Source organism: Astatotilapia calliptera, chromosome 20 (assembly GCF_900246225.1).
Source record: "Astatotilapia calliptera chromosome 20, fAstCal1.2, whole genome shotgun sequence".
Taxonomy (NCBI): domain Eukaryota; kingdom Metazoa; phylum Chordata; class Actinopteri; order Cichliformes; family Cichlidae; genus Astatotilapia; species Astatotilapia calliptera.
The window spans coordinates 17,689,231-17,708,355 of NC_039321.1; the positions used below are offsets into that span (position 1 = coordinate 17,689,231).

Sequence of the window (19,125 nt, forward strand, 5' to 3'; positions counted from 1 at the left end):
AGAGGTAACTCCTCCCAGGAAAAAAGTAGTCCAACACATGACCTCCTGTTAATCTGAAATTTGAGTCGAAAGTTTTGGTTTAATGTATGTATAAATGATTTAACATGTCAACCTAGTGAAGTATGGAGGTGCTGGTGCTTGGTCAGGCTGTTTTTTTATGCTAACCTAAGCTGAAAGTTTGTTATAGCTTCCTTTAACACATAGTTAAAGGCATTATATCTCTTGACAAAGAAGCAGTAGACATATTCTCTAAACTGTTGAACTATTAATTTGTTTTTTAAAGATTATTTTGGGGCATTTTTGCCTTTATTTGACAATGGAGCAGTAAAGACAAGCAAGCAGAAAACAGGCAACAAAAAGCTAGGCTGCTGTACTCCAGCCATGTGGCATACTGTCATCTGCTCACCCGCTGAGCTACACTGGCTCCTCTGAACTAATAATTTAACAGAATAATGAAATAATACATAAGTCTTATCAGTTTAATCAGTGGGTTTCTATGAATATCAGTCAAAGCAATGGTTGATATGCTTATTTTGCCTTTAAAAGCAACGCTGAAGACATTGACAGAAAGCAATCAAAATAAAATGTTGCCATTTAATTTTTTTCATAGTTGTTTTTCTTTCAGTTGTTTTTAACTAAATGTCAGATTTTCAGTGGATCCGATCTCCTTGCTCTCCTTGCTCTCTGACACCACTTTGCCGTCCACCACAGTCTGAGTGACCGTCACCACTTGGATTTTCTTTAGGTCAACTGCATCTTCAAGGCTGGTAAAATGAAGAAATATAAAAAGGTTAGTCATACGGAGACAGAACAGAAATATATTTTCCACCTTTGAGTGATCTTTTCTTTGACATGATGAAATTGAGCAGTTGAAATTTAAATGATGGTAATAGGATTACATAGACACAGGTCAGTGACATCTGCTTTCCATATCATTGCTGCTCCATGTTTGCATGAGGCTGCTTTAAATCAAATTTGCAAATGCTCCCCCGAGATGAAGAAGGCTTCTGTCTCATTGAGCGTATGTTGCATCCATACTTTCTGCTGCTTCACCTTAATACTCACTTTAAGTCTCCTTCACCATCCAGCAGCCTTCTGTACTCTGCAATCTCAGCCTCCAGCTTCACCTTGATGTTGAGGAGGGCCTCGTACTCATTCGTGTTTTGCTGGATGCTGCTGCGGATCTGTGCCAGTTCCTCCTGCAGTCTCAGGATTATCTCATTGTATTTTTCCAGCTCTAAATTGTAACGCCTCTCAATGTCATGAAGGGCAGCCTCCAGGGACGCTTTCTGTGAAGAGATTAAGGAAAAGCACCATTGTAAAAATTTTGTGGCTATCTTGCATTAGGTTAGTCTGGGCAATTGATATGTGTTAAACAGGAACACAAAGCTAGAGTTAGCTTCATGGTTTAGCCTAGAAATAAAAACTTGCATACAAAATTATGTACCAGCACTTCTGACAACCTGTGAAAAAATGCAATTAGTGAATTTTCGATGTGCTGATTGGTGAAATTTATTGTTTTTGAACAGAGCTAGGATCAACTTAATTTTTTTCTTGGCTGTAATGCCTGTCATGCTCTGGAACTGCCAGGTGTGAACCAGGCTCAATCTATGAGAAGACCTAATGATGAGTATTTATACTAAGGGAAGGGTCAAATCTCAACCCAGAACGGGAAACTAATGACGTAACCAAGACTTACCAGACTATGTGCAGACTGGAGCTCAATTTCCAGTGCCTGATGCCGCCTCCTAGTTTCAGTCATTACACCTGCGGCCTCCTTCAGGGCTGTTGAGCTCTCTGTGACTTTGACCTGCACCTCTGTGATCTTAATAGAAGATTATATACATAAAGAATTTACAAATACTGTTCAACTCACAGTCAAGGAAAAAAAAAAGATGTTTTTCACCAGCCTAGTTTAGCTGTACCTGGGAGTTATGCCACGCTTCAAGCTCCTGTTGGTTCTGTAGCGCTATCTTCTCATACTTTGCTCTTATTTCCTCCATGATTCTGGCCAGGTCCTGTCCTTTTGGTGCATCAACATCCACATGGACCCCAGCCTGTGCGTTTTGAACTCGCAATTCATCAACTTCCTGTTCGGGAGGAAATAGTCAGGGAGTGATTTCCTGAACATTTGGTTAATAGGATTTTCCTGTGCTAAGTGGTTAAGGAAAAATTTGTTTTAAAGGTGCACTGTACTGTATTGGGGTTATCAGATAGGTTTTTCTCTTTGAACTGCTCTGCTGAACTTTACAATGATTGCATACTCTCTCGTGGTTCTTCTTCAGGCTGATCAACTCCTCCTTGAGGGACTCGATTTCACTCTCCAGGTGCAAGCGAGTAACATTGGTGTCATCCAGGATCTTCCTCAGTCTTGAAACATCAGCCTCCACTGTCTGCCTCATGGACAACTCATACTCATACCTATGGAGACGGAGTGAATGCTAGATCTGCTCATGCTGGTGAAGAGATTACCTTCATTTTGCACAAAAATCTCGACACTCACTTGGTTCGGAAGTCATCTGAAGCCAGACTTGCGTTGTCAAGACTGATAGCATACTGGGCATTTGCCCTGGTCATGCCAAGAATCTAAAAAACAGCAATGGTATTTTTGGTGACATAACTGTATGAAGAGATCGTTTTGGTGGAAAGCAAACTGTGACTTTCAATTTGATGAGTTGCAAATGGTTGATACTGCTTAGCGATAGGAGCCCACAGGTAATAAATGTTGTGAAATCAGGTATTCAAGCGATATCTAGGACACTATAATAATAAAGTTTATGTGTTAACAGTGACTCGATTGAACAATAGTATGTGGCATTTACAAGAAAAGAGTTGTAGTTGTTGTAGTTCTGGGTTCGTTTAACATTCTGAAAAAACTGAAATGCAAGAAAACTACAACTTAAGAATCATTTGTGAGAACTAGTATAGCATAGCTACCTAAACCAATCCGGTCTTTAAGTGATGACCTGATAAAACCTGATTCCAGGCCCAAAGTACTCTGCGTTTAATAAGGCTGTTGTGTTTTAACATGTTTTAATGCTTTGTTTCTTGTTATATTTCATCTCAACAAGCCCCTAAAAACAGTCGGTAATCACTGTCGGCCTCTCTCGGTTTTTATTACCGCTATTCATTTTAAAGCTCAGATTTTAAAACCTTATGATCTAACTACAGCCCAGCCCATGCAGTAGTATATTAATAACTAACCTCGTGTTGAGGATGGATTGTCTCAGTTGTTCTCCTGAATGAAGTTTGGTCCATGCCATGCGAATGCATTTGTCCCTAACCACCGGGAACCCTCACGTTAACTTTTATCGAGTGGAAAAAAGTTAGCATTCATCCTCCAGCTTCACTGTTTATAATATGCTAACATAGCTGTGTCGCTAGCAATTACGTAGCACATCCTTATATACCAGCTAGTGCAGGGGTGTCAAATTCAAATACACGGTGGGCCAAAATTCAAAACTGGAACAAAGTCGCGGGCTAACGTTAATATTTATTGAAAAAAAAATCTTCCTCCAGATATAAGAATGAATCTTATTTTTACTCTTTTTATGGACTCAAACAAGTTTTGCTAAAAAACTGAATATGAAACAAGCAAAGCTTAATACTAAACAATATATATATTAGCTGTATAATACCAGTAGGCCAGCTCTAATAGTAATTTGGTATGTCTTCGCGGGCCAAATGTAATTAGGCGGGCCAGAGTTTGACACCTATGAGCTACTCCAACTTCATTAACCTTACAAACATCATTGCTGTTTACTTTTCTGTCTTCATTTATGTTGGAAGTTACGGAGCCCCGCAGGGGACATGGGAGAAAAAAAATTAAGATGGACTTTTGAAAGATCTCACAAAACAAACTCGGGATCTCGCAAAAGTTTCATACATCTCCGAAAACGTCGGAGCACTTTTGCAAATATGTGATGTCTTGTAAACCGAGCAGCTATCTGACGTTTACACAACTACATTCACGCCTCAAAATATCTTAAAAGTGTAATTTGTGACCCAGAAAGAGTAATATTATAACTAAGTAGCTGCCGCCATTGTTGGAATTCAACTTTTGCGAGATCTCGCAAAAGTTTTGCGAGATCCCGAGTTAGTTTTGCGTGATCTCGCAAAAGTTTTGCGAGATCCCGAGTTAGTTTTGCGTGATCTCGCAAAAGTTTTGCGAGATCCCGAGTTAGTTTTGCGTGATCTCGCAAAAGTTTTGCGAGATCCCGAGTTAGTTTTGCGTGATCTTGCAAAAGTTTTGCGAGATCTTGCAAAAGTCTGTCTTCATTTTTTTTCTCCCATGTGCCCTGCGGGGCTCCGTAGGAAGTGATAGCAAAACTGTACATTTTAATTTGTTTTGGAAATCTCTCAGTCAGGACGTGGTATATTATATTTAGATGGAAACTAGCGAGCTAACTTCCTGCTAACTTCTAACTCTGTTAAATGTCATAAATTTGGTTTTCATGGATACCTGGATGTTAAACGTAATTGTTACACCTGGTAGAGCAGAACGCTGATCATTTTATTACAGATGAAAGAATTTAGACAGTTTTTAACTCTCAGTGATGCTGCAGTGATTGTGTGAATTACGTACCTGCAGCAGAGTTTGGGCCCTGGCACAGCTAATGACGGCAGACTTAAAGACCGGATACTTAATCAACTAATTTCAGACCATTTATTTTGAGGACATTTCAGATTCTGTGAAAAATTTTATTACTCTAGAGCCCTTAGATGCCTAGACTATCATCTAGATTAAATGTTTCGTTGGCTCACCTGGGCCCTGAGGCCTTCGATGATAACGTAGTACTTGCTGTAGTCCCTCCCTTCCAAGGGGCCTCTATTCTCGGTGGCCTCTCTGATCTTGACCTCCAGCACTGCATTGGCCTTCTCCAGATTCCTCACCGTCTCCAGATAGTTCGCCAGGCGGTCATTCAGGCACTGCATGGCATGCTTCTCGTTTCCAATGCCCATGGCGCCAGAAGTCGATCCAGAGGACAAGGACTGGTAGTCGTATCCTCCGCCAAAACCGCTGCCAACACGCGAACCATAGCTGGCACTGGAAATCTTGGTTCCACGGCCGCCTGCCCCTCCAGTCACACTGTGGGCGTAGGTTTCCATCCGTAGGGATCTGGGACCTCCAAGTGAACTTAAACCATAATTTTGAGAAGACTGGCGTCTAAGCTCCATTGGTAAAGGAAGTGTGCTGATCAATCAGAGTGAGAAATGGCACCGAGGAGAGTGGCAGCAGGGTGGAGTATGAAGGTGGAGTCTGAGGCCTTATATACAACTCTGAAAAGCAATATTTCTTCCTGAAACTCCTCTCCTATCTATATTAAATTGTTACCTTTGACCTTCTTGCTTAGACTTTGTCCTCCACCCACTCACTTCACAGGTAAAAAGTGTACTGACATTTTCATTTTGATAGTGTGGAAATAAACTGATAACCTGATATGCCTCACAGTGGACACAGTGAGGCTGGACATGTTCTATTTTATTTATTTATTTTTTGAGAGGGGGCAACAAATCTGTTTAAAAATGTTCTCTTTACTATAGATGCCCCCTGCAGTACTATAAATAAATAGAAATATATATTTGTTACACACCATTGGATTGCACCTAACACCCACCCCCCAAAAGATACATGTATTACAAACAAGTATAGTGTAGTTACAAATTGAGCATGAAAAACACTGTGGGAGAGGGGAGTATACTGGTAAAGGAACATGAGCCCTTCTGGATGGGTCAGATTACACCTAATCTGAAACTTGAAAGCTTAATCTTTTTTTCTTGAATGGCTGTGACGCTGTTTTACTAACACAATCTTATTTTATTGGCAGAAAAAACACCTGGCCCAAGCACTTGAAACCATGTGGTAGATCTCACTACAGCAGGTGTCACCATGACTACAAAACAAATGCGCACGCACAACCTCGCAAGTTGAGCATATCAGTTTCACAAACATGACTGGTACCAATGTATTAGCTTGTGTTGGCTGTGGCATGCTTCATTATGCGCCAAAGAAAAATAATCCAGGAAATGTAGGAAGAATAGGCGGATTTGATAAGGCACAAGCTAAAACACTGCACAGAATTTAAAATACTACTAGTAAGACTATTAATAATAATATAAGCCTTCCAAATTTGCAAGGCAGACAATATGTTTACTGTGTCAAGAATAAATAATCAATCAAAACTGGTTGGTTTTACTATGCAGGGTTATTTGGTCATAGTGTTGGCTATTAATACACTGAAAAAAAAAAGTTCTTTCAATTTACTTGATTTTATTGTGTACATCGGTCCCACATAATATGAATAAGTATGACTGACTTAATTTTCCACTTTCCCTCAAGTAATTAATGCTTGCCAAATCAAAGTATTTTATTTACATCAGATTACTTTAAAAAAATCATGTTTGATGTACTAATATTAATCTGTTATCATAATATCAATGTATTGCATAATGTCAATATATTTTAATGTTTAACACCAACTTATTTTTATTTGCCAGTGGTATGCAATGATATTATGTAATGTAAACACATTGCAATTATGTTCCTGCAACACAAATTATGGCTTTAAATCCTACTTAATTTTTTCAATTGAAATATTAACTGATCATTATTGACAAAAAAGGCAAAGACTGAGTGCTACTGAACAGTTCACCTTTATTAAACTGTAACAGCAGTGAAAGCAGCAATTCTGCCATGAACAAGTCCAAAATCACATCCATATAAACTTGTTAACACATTTTTAAAGATAGCCTGCAGAAATAACTAAAAGAAAAAGTTAGTTTGAGAATATATTTGCAAATATTTCACAAAAAACTGACCTTAGCAGCAAATAAAAGAAAGTGCTTATAGATGATCCTGTCATCTCTTACATATAACATTTGTATTAATTACACAATTGAAAATGTAAACTAAATTAAGACTACCTGAAAAAAAGCAACACGCTATTATGAATAAACAGATTTACACAAATATAACTTGTGTGTTATTTGACAACAGTTTCAGCTTCTGTACAAGTATTTACCTGTACAAGATTTCAACTAAGTTGAGCCTTAAATGACATTGTTACATAACTAATACCAAACACCTACATGAATTTTAATCTTCATTAAGCAGGACATTAAGGTTGACTTAGAACATATTGCTAAAAATCGTCAGTAAAAATTTCTTAGAACATGATACCAAAAGGAAAAATCATCCTGCATTGCAGTCACATGAGGGGAAAGCAATAAAAACATAAGCAGTATAACGTTACTGAACACAAAATGAAAAACTGCAAAGAATTGCAGAAGTGCAGTCTTTGACTTCTCAATGAAACAGATGGTTTTTGAAAGCAAGAACTTTAGAGAGTTTAGCTCCATCCAGTTCCATGAAAACCTTCTGGAAAACGTCAAAGTTGTAGCGAAGGTCCGCAGGGTAGGCAAGGTTTAATGCATACATTAGTCCAAATAGCATTATCACAGCAAATGCTACATTATCCAAAGTCTTCGCCACCCTGATGCCTGCAAGGACAACTCTTGTTCATCTGCTGAAGCTTGCTCTTTAAGAAGATAAATTCAAACAGTGGTGTCTTCAACAGTCTCACTGATGGCACGTTGTTCCATGCCCTGTAAAAAAGAAGCCATGTTAGTCATTTCATGCCAAGTAAGTAATATGACAAACTGTGGAAAGTCTGAAAAAAAGAAAAAAAAAAGAAAAGAAAAAGACAAGTACATACCACATACTCCCGGATAAGCATGCCAGGGTCTTCACCCATGTAGATACACACTCCCTTGACACACTCAGCATCAACATCTTCACACTGAAATGAAATGTATGTAATTAGCATCTTCATTCAGCCCTTGTCCTTCATTTAAGTTTTAATAGTGTACTTTACATGAATGTTTTTAAAGTAAAGGCACACAAATTAATAATAGGTTTACTGGCAATTAATAATAAGTTGACAAAGTGAAGGTTAAAAAAAGAAGCAGATGTAAAAATACAAAATGAGAGAATTTATCATGGAAACATTTGAAATCTTCCACAATAATAAAGTTTCATCCAAAGAGGATTATGGGTGGTTGTAGCTCAGGTGGCAGAGCAGGTCAGCCACTAATCTGAAGGTCGGTGGTTCGATCCCAGGCTGCCTCCTGGCTGCATGCCAAATATCCTTGGGCAAGATACTAACCCCGTGTTTGCCTACTGGTGGTGGTCAGAGGGCCCGGTGGCGCCTCTGTCAGTGTGCACCAGGGCAGCTGTGGCTACAATGTAGCTTGCCATCGCCAGTGTGTGTGAATGGGTGAATGACTGAATGTATTGTGAAGCGCTATACAAATGCAGGCCATTTACCATGTTAAGTGAATGTTCAGGATTTATCACTTACATTATCCATTTATGCCACAATTCTTTTCAGTATTAGTCCAAGCTCTCCTCTTCTGTTGACCAACTTCACCAGGTTGTCCAAGTGGAGAGCCAGCTGAGCCAGGAACTTTGTTTAAGGGGGGATGGTGGCAATTCTCTTAAACTCAGCATTGATCTGAAAACATGAGCACAGAGGAATGAGCTTCAAAGGTTTAATACCTGGAAGAAGGCTGCAATCACTCATGCTGAAGAAATGGGCTGTCAATGGGCTGTGCCTTAACCATTTTAGGCTAATACCACAAGAACACCGTGTATGAGGCAAACCTTACCTCATGGAAATCAAATAGAGCAGGCCATCTTGCCATGAAAGCCTCCACCATTGGTGCATCACGAACACCTTCATGTCTTCTGTATGAAAAAGTCTTTTCCATCTTGAGTTTCACCAACTCTGTTACTCTTTTTTATGTCCATGTTGTGGGCTTTGACATGTCAATAGCTTTAAGAGTCCTTTTGTCTGCTACTTCTGAAACTGAAGTAAGGTTAAGAAACTCATTCCCAAACAAGGAATCCATAAACTGAAGTCTGAAACTGCCCTGAAGACAACACTGTCTCTTGACTTCAATGGTGAGATCCTCAGTTGATTCAGGCGCTCCATTAGAGAGTGAGCCTTCGACAGGTTCCATCAGCCAAAACAGTCTTTAGGACCATAGGACTCCCCATAGGACTCTGTAGGCAACAAAGAATTACATATCAGACATTCAGAAAGAATCATTTCAGTTTAGTTTTCATAAAGCTATCCATACCCAATAGTCAAAGTTACAAAGATCAGACATAAAAAAAAGAATTTATCTAATGAAATACATGCGACTGAACCTATTACACTTATATGAACACCTTTTATTTCTATATGCCTTTTTAAAGTCACAATGTGGACTGATCCAATCTCATAGTCAACCAATGGATAAGTATCAAGGAGTTCACAGAGTGAGGCGAGAATGAATATTCTTATGGATACTGGGCGGAGCTCAAAAGCTCTGTTGTGCTCTCTGTACCAGCCACCAAGCTCTCTGACAATGTAGAATATGCTGTGGTACAATGCAGATATGGTTTTTCAGTATTCTGGCAATCCACCTGCTGCCCTTTGGGCCAGTACCATTCCATTTCTATAAGTTATGCCCTTTATTGTCACATATTGTGCAAGGTTGACCTCTAGAATGTCAGGGAATATATACCTAATGACTTAAGCTATCTCCTCTTTAAGCAAATCCACTAGAAAGGCCGATACAGCTGAGACCTCTAATTCAGACTTGCCAAGAGATGGGGAGTTTAGATGGTAAGCTATCATCATCTGATGTTTTGACTTCTGTAATCATAAAGGTAACAATTTCACCATCACAAAAAACATTAATTTTAATTGAAAAACGGTATTCCAGTCCAGAAGAGATTCAATGGTTTCTTTAAAGTACCAATCTTTCCCTCATTTATACATAATGTATAAATGAGCTCACATATGTTCTACACAAAGTAGAAAAAAGGGGGGGGGGGGGGGGGGGGGAGATCCTAATTTTTGTTAGGACGATGTTGGAAAATTCACAATACATCACTTAATAAGACATAGTCTGTTGAACAAACTTATCTCCTTGTAGATATCTGCTGTATTATTTGGGCATGACCGATAGAATAGTCAAGTAAGTGACACTTCATCTAAAACAATGACTAAATGGAAAGATGACTTGGCATTTATGGGCACAGGTTCTTAAACCCACGTCTAAGGTGGCAGGATCCTTATTATAACTTGAGTGCGTGTCAGCAGCAAGAATTAAGGTATAGCACTGTGGGGCTCCCAGCTTCTTAAACTCTGACGGTTACAGCCAGACTAATTAGCCAATGTAGCCATAATAACTAGCACCAGTAACACAAACACTATTGTGCTCTCTCAGTGACGTTTTAACTTGCTAAGCCATCAAAAACGTCAGTGCTCTCTATCACATGCATAAATTCCATATCTGACCGACAACAGCTGCTTTCTTCCGACTATGTGCAATTTGTTACTATTTTTCAGCTTTAGCCACAAAGCTAATACCAACTTTAGCTAGCACTGTAAAAACAACATGTAGATGCATTACAGATTACTTTTTATATAGCATGCACTGCAACAATTCTGTGAAAACGTACCAAACTAAAACAAATGTATTTAAATTACTTACCTTCTCAGTATGCCTGACTCGGTGCCAAAGGTTGCATGTGGCTAAACAGTCTTCCAGAATCTGGCGGTCAATTGCGCTCTCCTTAAATTATGTTGTTGTCTTATTGGATAAGACTCTAGGTCGTATTATCCAATCATATTTAGTTGTTGTCTTTGAATATATTGCATCATTTCCGGTTGTGGTCAAACATGATTACAATGGTTTTAGTAATCTAATTTAGTCACTTTAAATCAATGCAAGAAAAATGAGTAGTCTCAGTATTGTTTATAATCAAGTAAATGGTACTTTATTTAATCATGTAAATAAGAGAAACATGAAAAGCTTGTGTAGCATTAACTAAATTCATTTGTGCAAATTCAAAAGCCTGCCAATTCCCGTTTTTTCAGTGTAGGCTATTAGAGTTTTTAACCCTGCAAAGTGATTGCCATGCCAATATCCATAAGCCTTAATGCTAATTGCTAACTATGCAGTTTAATATAACATAGCTGTATATCGAGATAGAAATAAACTGAGAAGTGAGTTTCCATTTTCACACATGCATGAAAAATGATTTTAAAGGCTTGGTTAAGTTAGCAGTTGGCATTAAGTTAGCAACTTATTTCACATTTACAGTTAGGTCGTTTAGTGTTTCGGTGACCCGACAATGTTTTTTAAACCTCCACAGTGGATTTTAAATCAAACAACCAAGATAAGATTGAGGGGCAGACTTTCAACTTTAATTCAAAGGATTTAAATATTTCATTAATTGTTTAGGAATTACAGAAATTTCTTTTTAAACATAGGATTTCATATGATTTGATGTGTGTTGGATCGTGAGCGGTTCATTTCTTCTCTGTACTTTTCTCATCCCATCATTGTAGTACATTTTAATCTTGGTCCATCCTCTTCTTGAGAATCGCAGCATCTCTAACCCTTACTCTCCCTCTAGCACAATTTTTCACAACTTTATGTTGCACATTTTTCTGAAAGTGTTTTTATAATAATCAGAAAATAGAATAACCTTTTATTGTCATTGTACATGTACAACAAAATTGTGGGTGCGCTACACCAACCGTTCATGGAAAAATCAAAATAAAAAATAAAATAAAATTAAAAATAAAAACAGCAAGACAGTAAGACTGAATAACAGACAAGAGGAAGACAGTTACCCTAATTAGACGTTCTTTCAGCTTTTCCTTTTTACTCCCACTTACTCTTCTGGTCTTGTGTTATCCCTGTCCCAACTTCTTTTGAGACAATTTTTCTGCTGGCGTCAAAATCAAAATAAGTGACCATTTCCTTAAAATGCCATAGTTTCTTTCTTTCTCTCCTTTTGTTGGGATTTGGTTTGTACTGTCTGAGATGCAGTGAGTCTATAGGCTGCAGTGTGCATTAAAACCTAGCTTAGTTGACGTGGTACTCATAAACAGCATCAATTAAAAGCTGGAAAGTCAAAGAATGGTAAGTGAACTAAATAGTCCTTTCTGGGAGAGACTTGGTGCTTGTATGTTTCCAGAGAAAAGTCAAAAGCAATTGGTACATTAAAAAGACCAGACGCTCATCTGAAGCAGTAGATGCTTAGACCTAGAACAAGGGCTACTACAATGGGTTGGTTTCAGAACGTAAGTACTGGCACCAACTTTCACAGGTGTGGGGATATTCTTACTTTGGTGATTCATAAAAGGCACAAACCGTGACAGAGAGGGAAAGTTGTGGTGCACTCACACACAGTATCTATAATTATATCACAAGAAAAGTCAGACACTAAGTTGTAAAAGTAGGAATTATCATACATTTGGATTCATAATAGTACTGCAAAAGGCAGCGATATTAATCCAGTGTACAGGTATATGATGAATAACAGGAGCGAAGGTCAGTCTCCATCAGACTCTTACTTAGGTTTGCTAGTTATTTCACTATGCTACCATCAGCTGAATAATTAGCTCAAGTTTGGTTGTTACTGCAGTAATTTATTGCCCGTGAAGTGTTAAACCCTAAATACTCTAAACAGTCCAAGCTGTATAACTTCAAATGGTAAATGTTGTAAAAGTATGTCAGTACAATTCAGCTGAGGGGTTCAGTGAACGCTTTGGAAGAGCCTGGAGCTCAATTATGCGAACAATGTTGTTATGTTATTCTTATCTCCTATTCCCATCCCCCTTTTTATGTTATTAATATTTTTAAGCTGCTTCAGTGTGTGTTAATGGGAACAGGGGTTTGGGATTCCTGTTTACTTGTCTGCTCAGCAGACTAAACAAATCTGTATCTCGAGCGATTTCTGAATGAACAAGACACCGTGATAGCAAGTATAATTTCAGATGGACTTTATTGAAATGTCTGAACATAACAGCAAAGCAGGCAGACAAAACTGGACAGAAAGAAAACAAAAAAGATGATGAAATATAAAAATAATTTCATTTTTTCTGAGAATTTTATGACTTTGAAATAACGTCTTGAATCTTTTTGTTTTTTTGAAAAAGTTCTCCAATTTGAAACTTTTGTAAACATCTGCATGTCGACACACAAACACATAAATAACTCATGATGAAATAAATAAAAAATGACTTTGTTTTCTTTTGATCCAGTTTTTTTTTAGCAGCCTGTGGGAGAGCTGTATACCCAGGAAGTCAAACTATTGGTAGAGACGGCTGAAGGGTCTTATTGTTGTTAGTGCTCTATCACTAAGAAGCAAAGAGGTAAAATTTGACCAGTTGTATGCTAGTGTTATAATGCTGTGACAGTGACTGGTGAGAGAATCAGCTGCTTGCTCCTTGTATTCAGAGGTTCTTTGTCTCTGTGCTGGAGGACACCACCTTGCCGTCCACCAGCGTCTGTGTGACGGTCATCACTTTTTTGGTCTTGGTCACTGTTGTTTTCTGCTCTTCCAGAGCATCCTGGAGCCTAAGTAAAAACATTAATACTCAGTTAACTTCCAGGTAGTTTCTACTTTTAGACTTCTAAATGATAGGAAAACTATCCTACGCACTTGAAGTCTCCACCGTCCAGCAGCCGTCGGTATGTTGCGATCTCAGCCTCCAGCTTCATCTTTGTATTGAGCAGGGCCTCGTAATCCTGTGTCTGCAACTGGATTTTGCTTCGCAGCTGTGTGAGCTCTGCCTCCAGGCCCAGGATGATGGTGTTTAAAGACTCTATCTCCATGTTGTAACGGAGCTCCGTGTCCCTTAGCGTGCCCTCCAGAGAGGCTTTCTGTAAGTGACAAGAAGGGGTTACATTTTTACAGTGGACTCAGATTAGTGATGACAGCTCCATAGAGACAAATCACCGGAGTGCAACGCTTGTGTCAACAGAACACACCCGAGAGACTTGAAGTGAGAGTGCTGAGTTGGGCAATGTGGAGAGTTCAGATAAGCGTGTTTAGAGGTAAATGAGGGGCAGACTGCTCACCAGACTCTTCTGTGATTCCAGTTCAATCTCCAGCGTTTGTATCTGTCTGCGCAGTTCGTGCACCTCTGTCTGGGCACCCTTCAGGGCCTCTGTGTTCTGGGTCACCTGTGTCTGCACTTCTGTTATCTGATTGAGGTTAAAAGACAAGTTAGTCAAGAGTTTATTTATTTACATTTTTTAACTTGATTTGTTTTTGCTAATGGTTTACCTGAGATTCATGCCATGCTTTCAGTTCTTCCTGGTTCTTCTTTGCCATCTTCTCATACTTGGCCCTGATTTCTGCCATGATCTGAGCCAGATCCTGGCCTTTAGGAGCGTCGACATCCACGTGGACTCCAGACTGGGCGATCTGGTTACGAAGCTCGATAACTTCCTAAAGAAAAAAAGAAAGTCAATAGAAAGTCTCTTATTGTTTACCTTACCTAACTACTTCCAGGTCTATAGAATACTTCTTAATTCTTTTTCATTCTACTGCTTGAACTGAGTCATGACCCAGCGGTGACCCTTAGCCTCTATCCAACCATAATCACACGCTTCGGTCAGGCAAATATACAGGTCTGTGCCTGAGTCCCTTAACACTTAATTTAATATTTCCCTCAGTAAACAAATGGTTGTGTTTTGGCTTATGCACTCAAATCATAGTCATTTGAAATCTTTGGAGCTTTCTCTGTTGCCAATTGTGGCTGGGAACCATTTTTACGATGAGGCTTCCCACAGATCTCACATACAGATATTTCAGATTTCTTAAGCAACCTCTGCATTCCCAGCAAAGTTTTCTAAAGACTGTTTTCCACAACATCCCACTCAAGGAGGTGTAGGCTGTAGTCGTGGCTTTCACTGCATGTGGATGGAACTTAAGCACATATGGTTTCAATGAGAAGGATTAATGAGATGAACAGATCTGCAAATAATATGTATATAATTATGTATCTTTCTGAGTTCGACTATGTTGAAAGCAGCACAAATATAGCCTATAGACCTGAATTAAATATTTTATATTTGAAATTTTGTTTTTGAAATAAGTTAAAGTAATCAAACTCACATTTTCATGGTTTTTCTTGAGGTGGATGAGCTCCTCCTTCAGTGCTTCGATCTCACTCTCCAGGTTCATGCGGGTCAAGTTGGTATCATCGATGACTTTCCTCAGACCAACAATGTCGGCCTCCACAGACTGGCGAATGGCCAGCTCGGACTCATATCTAAACAGGACAGGGCAAAGCAGTCAGGATAACGTCAGAGTTTGGCGCAGCTGCTCACATTCACAGAGGCTTAATGAACTTAGTCTACCTGTAAATTTTTGTTAAATATTTTGCTACACTTATTTAGAGAGTTGCCGTACTTTGTCTTGAGTTGCTCATGATTATTTATGTGTTTGTGTGAACTGTGTATGTTTAGAAAATGTCAGTGTACATCATTATTTGGTCAGCGTATAATACTGTTAACTTTATGGTCAGCTCTGTTTGCAACTACACATAATTTATGACACAACTCCAGCAGTTGTGATTCAAAGGTGACAATTTACGACTACATGACTGATGACTGACTCCTCCTTTAGATCTTCACACTAGATTCGTCCTACAACCCATCCTGCACTAAAAGAGGGTGTGCCAGCAGTTGTCTATTTCAGTGTTTTACAATGTCAGCGGTAAAGCAGGCGGGTCTTACTTCACTCGGAAGTCATCAGCTGCCAGGCGAGCGTTGTCAATGTTGAGAACCAGACGAGCATTGTCGATAGTGGCATCAAACACCTAGAATCGGATAACAAAAGAAAAACTTTATTTCAACTGCAAAGTTAAAACATGAAGCAGCTAACAGTAGAGCGAGCAATTACAAAAGAATCAACAAAGAGAGACAATGACTATTGTATATATTTTATTAGCGTAGTTTTGTAATATTGCTTAAGAATGTATTTTTCATACTATTAGAATCACCAGAAGTTACCTGTAGTTTGAACTGGTAGTGTATAAAAATTTGAATATTATATTTAATATTATCATATATTGTACTTTGAAAAGTTAGATGAGAAGCTGAAGACTAGAATTACATTTGTTTGCTAAATGCTAAGCTATGGCTAACAGCCAGTTAGCCTAGCATAAAGCCTGAAAACAGCTGTACCTCAGAACCTTTTAGCTTTGGTAAGACTTCATGTAAAGGGAAAAAAAGATTATTATACCAAGTTAATGACTAAGCTAGGTATTCTTTTTTTATTTTGCGTTTTTCAGTGCTGCTTGGCTAAGTCAACCAGCTGCTGGCTATCGCTATGCTATTAGCAAACAAACATCTTTGCTCAATCAAACTCAAAAAGCGTAGTTCAAAACTAGCCTGATGTTATATATAGATAAAAATAATTTTCTACTCATGCTATGTGTGCTTTTTAGTTTTAAGTTTTCATAGAAAACTATAAAAGTTTATTGGGGTTTACTGTTAGAGGATAAGTGTCACTGTCTGTGTGTATAAATGTGAATAGTGGCAGCTGCTTCAAAAACTAAATGGTTAGAATATTTGTTCTAGCTGAGAGATATGACAGATAAAGGCTGGGATGGATGGCAAGGGAGGTATGCAGAATGCGCCAATCAGTGGCTGCCGGGCTGTTGGTGCTAAGAAACAGGATCTTGTCGGCAGACAATTTGCATGAGGATGGTGGTGACTATGGCTGTGCCGGTGTGTTTGTGTGTGTGTTTGTTCACTTCACATGCAAGTCTGTGATTCTGAGGGTAGTCGACTTTTCACGTCAGAACTAAATTTATTTTTAGACTCTGTTAAATCTCTGTGAGAATTTTTTGGGTTTTTTTCTGAGGTTATGGGTGATTTCTTTGCATCATTGCAGACGAAATATTAGGTGTGTTCGACCTTTATCTGTTTGGCTAAGCTGAGGTCCTCAGTTGTTAGTAGAGCAAACAAAACCCAATTCCAGACAGCGTTTGATCTTATGTAATGTTTTGAGAAGTAAAGGATTGGGGGAAAAGCCGCTTATTCAAAAAAGAAATTTTCCGACCTTGATGCTAGTATCCTATTACAAAGATTAGACTACAAATATGTTTCCCCACAGTGATAAGATGCAGAGATACGCTATGCTACAGTCGAAAGTCCAGAATGTTCCATGTGGCAAGTCTGACTTAATGCTGTCAAATAGCAGTTTTGAATGTAGAATGTCAGGATTTTGTGCTTCAGGGATCCTGCTGTTTTTTTCTGTGGCACACAATACCAAGAAATCTCGAATAAATGATTAACATGTTTTTGCTGCATGAGTAGTACCTTTACTTTGAAATCTTGAAACTGTGTGGAAATTACAGCTGAACTGACTTCATAGCATTTGTCATTTAAGCATGAGTTAACATTCAGTCACTTATAAAATGCTGATAGATCCTTCTGTGTCTAATAAGTTTCCCTTTTATCTCTCACTTTCTGTTGGATGAACGCAGAGTGAAATTGTTACAGTCACACTCTCAATTTAAGAAGACTAAACAAGGAGGGAAAGGGTAGTTAAGGATGGGAAGTATGGGGTTTATAAGTAGTCGCAGGATTCTCTCTCTGGTTTCCTGTGTCTGTGACCCCTGATGATCCAGCATTCCTCCTCCATACTGTTTCCGGTCCAACCCTCAGCCCCCAGCTCAAAGCAGCAGTGGCGCTATGCCAAGCACTAGCAGGAATCCACTTTGTTAGGATTCTACAAACTATACGAGACCCTGAGAACTAATGGGGATATATTTAGTCAAAAATACATAACCAATCAGGTACACTCACAACATCTTAAAATGTTTATCACAGCACATCTCATTCTGCTTTTCATGTTCATCTTCTTTCATCTCTCGTTCTTTTTTTATTAACACATAAACGGTCACATTCCCCTGTCTACCCTCGTCATCCCTCCCAACCCCATTTCCCTCCTCACCTTCTTCCGCAGGTCATCCAGGATGGCCTGGTACTTGCTGTAGTCTCTGAAGTCGGGTCCGCTCTTCTCCAGGGCCTCCTTGATCTTAATCTCCAGCTTGAGGTTGGCCTGCTCCAGGTTCCTCACCGTCTCCAGGTAACTGGCCAGGCGGTCATTCAGGTTCTGCATGGCAAACTTCTCATTGCCCATGATGTCGGCGCTGTTCCCGCTCACCTGGATGTTGCTGGAGAAGCCTCCTGCTCCAGAGCCAGCTGCCATGCTGGATCCCAGTCCACTGCGGTAGCTGGAGGAGACGCTGATTTTGGTCCCACCGGCCCCACCATGAATGCTGCTGGATTTGTAGAGCGGAGCAGAGGTGCGAGTGATGGACATAGCAGGAGCCCTGCTACTAGAGGAGGAGCGCACAGAGTATGTACTATGTCTGGAGGTTTGCATTGTCGCTATAGTGTGAGACTCAGTGAGAGAGACTGTCAGTAAGAGAGACAGAGGCACAGCCTGGGCAGGCAGAAATTGGAGCTCACAGACACAAGGCAGGAGGAGAGGGAAAGTTTTAAACTATATAAACCTTGTGGGCCCTCAGGTCCGCCCCTCTGACCACTCCTCCTAGCCTGTGTCACCTCCCTTTTTTTCCACTGGCCTCAGCCATACTTACTGCTCAGAACCTGCCTTTGTCCTTGAAGGCTCCCTAAGTTAGTAAATCTTGACTCTGTGGTATTCAGTAACTTGATATTTGGTAGAATTATAAAACCTTTTTTTCCCTATATGAGACTAGAGTGGCCTTAATTTTGGACTTTACTGACACAACAGTAAAGTCTAAGATTAGTTCTGCTTGTTAATTTTACTAACAAAACCTTTAAAGAGAATAAAACCCACACTGACAGTTAAGGAATGCCTAAAATAATATTAGGCCTTTGCACTCAATGTTTATTAACAATGGTTCCAACAGTAATAGGATTAACAGTACTGAGTTACATAAACAGCTATACCTCCTTTTGGCTCCACGTTAGACTCATCATAATCTCCACCCTATAGGAGTGACACACCCAAAAGTGACCCACAGATTCAGTGAGTGATCACATGCTCAAATGATGTCATCACTGCTCTACTCATCGGAGCTGATGAGATCAGGTCATTTCATACCTACATGAGGAAGACACGACAGCTAATGCAGAAGTGCATTAGCTGTCGTTTAAAAATGTAATCTTTTGTGTTTGTCAGCACTCTTACTGATTTAACATAAACAAAACTCTCAATAAACATCTGCAATCATAGTATTTTATAAAAGCATTATTTGGGATCCAGCT

General features: G+C 39.3%; 2 protein-coding genes across 2 annotated transcripts; both read right to left on the bottom strand.

The window, feature by feature from the left end:
* Window positions 1-617: 617 nt before the first annotated feature.
* On the bottom strand, window positions 618-5,224 carry LOC113013293 (keratin, type I cytoskeletal 18-like). Its single transcript, XM_026154090.1, has 7 exons — window positions 4,765-5,224; window positions 2,504-2,586; window positions 2,265-2,421; window positions 1,926-2,090; window positions 1,700-1,825; window positions 1,066-1,289; window positions 618-764 (listed from the first exon to the last, which is right to left on the bottom strand). Exons 1-7 carry the CDS (start codon window positions 5,176-5,178, stop codon window positions 632-634), a joined length of 1,302 nt encoding a protein of 433 aa, XP_026009875.1. The 5' UTR covers window positions 5,179-5,224; the 3' UTR covers window positions 618-631.
* A 7,607-nt stretch (window positions 5,225-12,831) lies between these two features.
* On the bottom strand, window positions 12,832-18,372 carry krt18a.1 (keratin 18a, tandem duplicate 1). Its single transcript, XM_026154138.1, has 7 exons — window positions 17,822-18,372; window positions 15,595-15,677; window positions 14,972-15,128; window positions 14,138-14,302; window positions 13,930-14,055; window positions 13,511-13,731; window positions 12,832-13,425 (listed from the first exon to the last, which is right to left on the bottom strand). The coding sequence occupies exons 1-7, from the start codon at window positions 18,254-18,256 to the stop codon at window positions 13,302-13,304; spliced, it is 1,311 nt and encodes a 436-aa protein (XP_026009923.1). The 5' UTR covers window positions 18,257-18,372; the 3' UTR covers window positions 12,832-13,301.
* Between the last annotated feature and the right edge of the window lie 753 nt (window positions 18,373-19,125).

Excerpts from the sequence above, each read along its gene's own strand:
- LOC113013293 (XM_026154090.1), bottom strand. The coding sequence starts at position 5,178 with ATGGAGCTTAGACGCCAGTCTTCTCAAAATTATGGTTTAAGTTCACTT. Across the intron at positions 2,587-4,764 it reads TCGAAGGCCTCAGGGCCCAG|ATTCTTGGCATGACCAGGGC; the intron begins GTGAGCCAACGA and ends GCTGTTTTTTAG. Across the intron at positions 1,826-1,925 it reads AAGCGTGGCATAACTCCCAG|ATCACAGAGGTGCAGGTCAA; the intron begins GTACAGCTAAAC and ends TCTTCTATTAAG.
- krt18a.1 (XM_026154138.1), bottom strand. The coding sequence starts at position 18,256 with ATGCAAACCTCCAGACATAGTACATACTCTGTGCGCTCCTCCTCTAGT. Across the intron at positions 14,303-14,971 it reads TCAAGAAAAACCATGAAAAT|GAAGTTATCGAGCTTCGTAA; the intron begins GTGAGTTTGATT and ends TTTTTTCTTTAG. Across the intron at positions 14,056-14,137 it reads AAGCATGGCATGAATCTCAG|ATAACAGAAGTGCAGACACA; the intron begins GTAAACCATTAG and ends AACCTCAATCAG.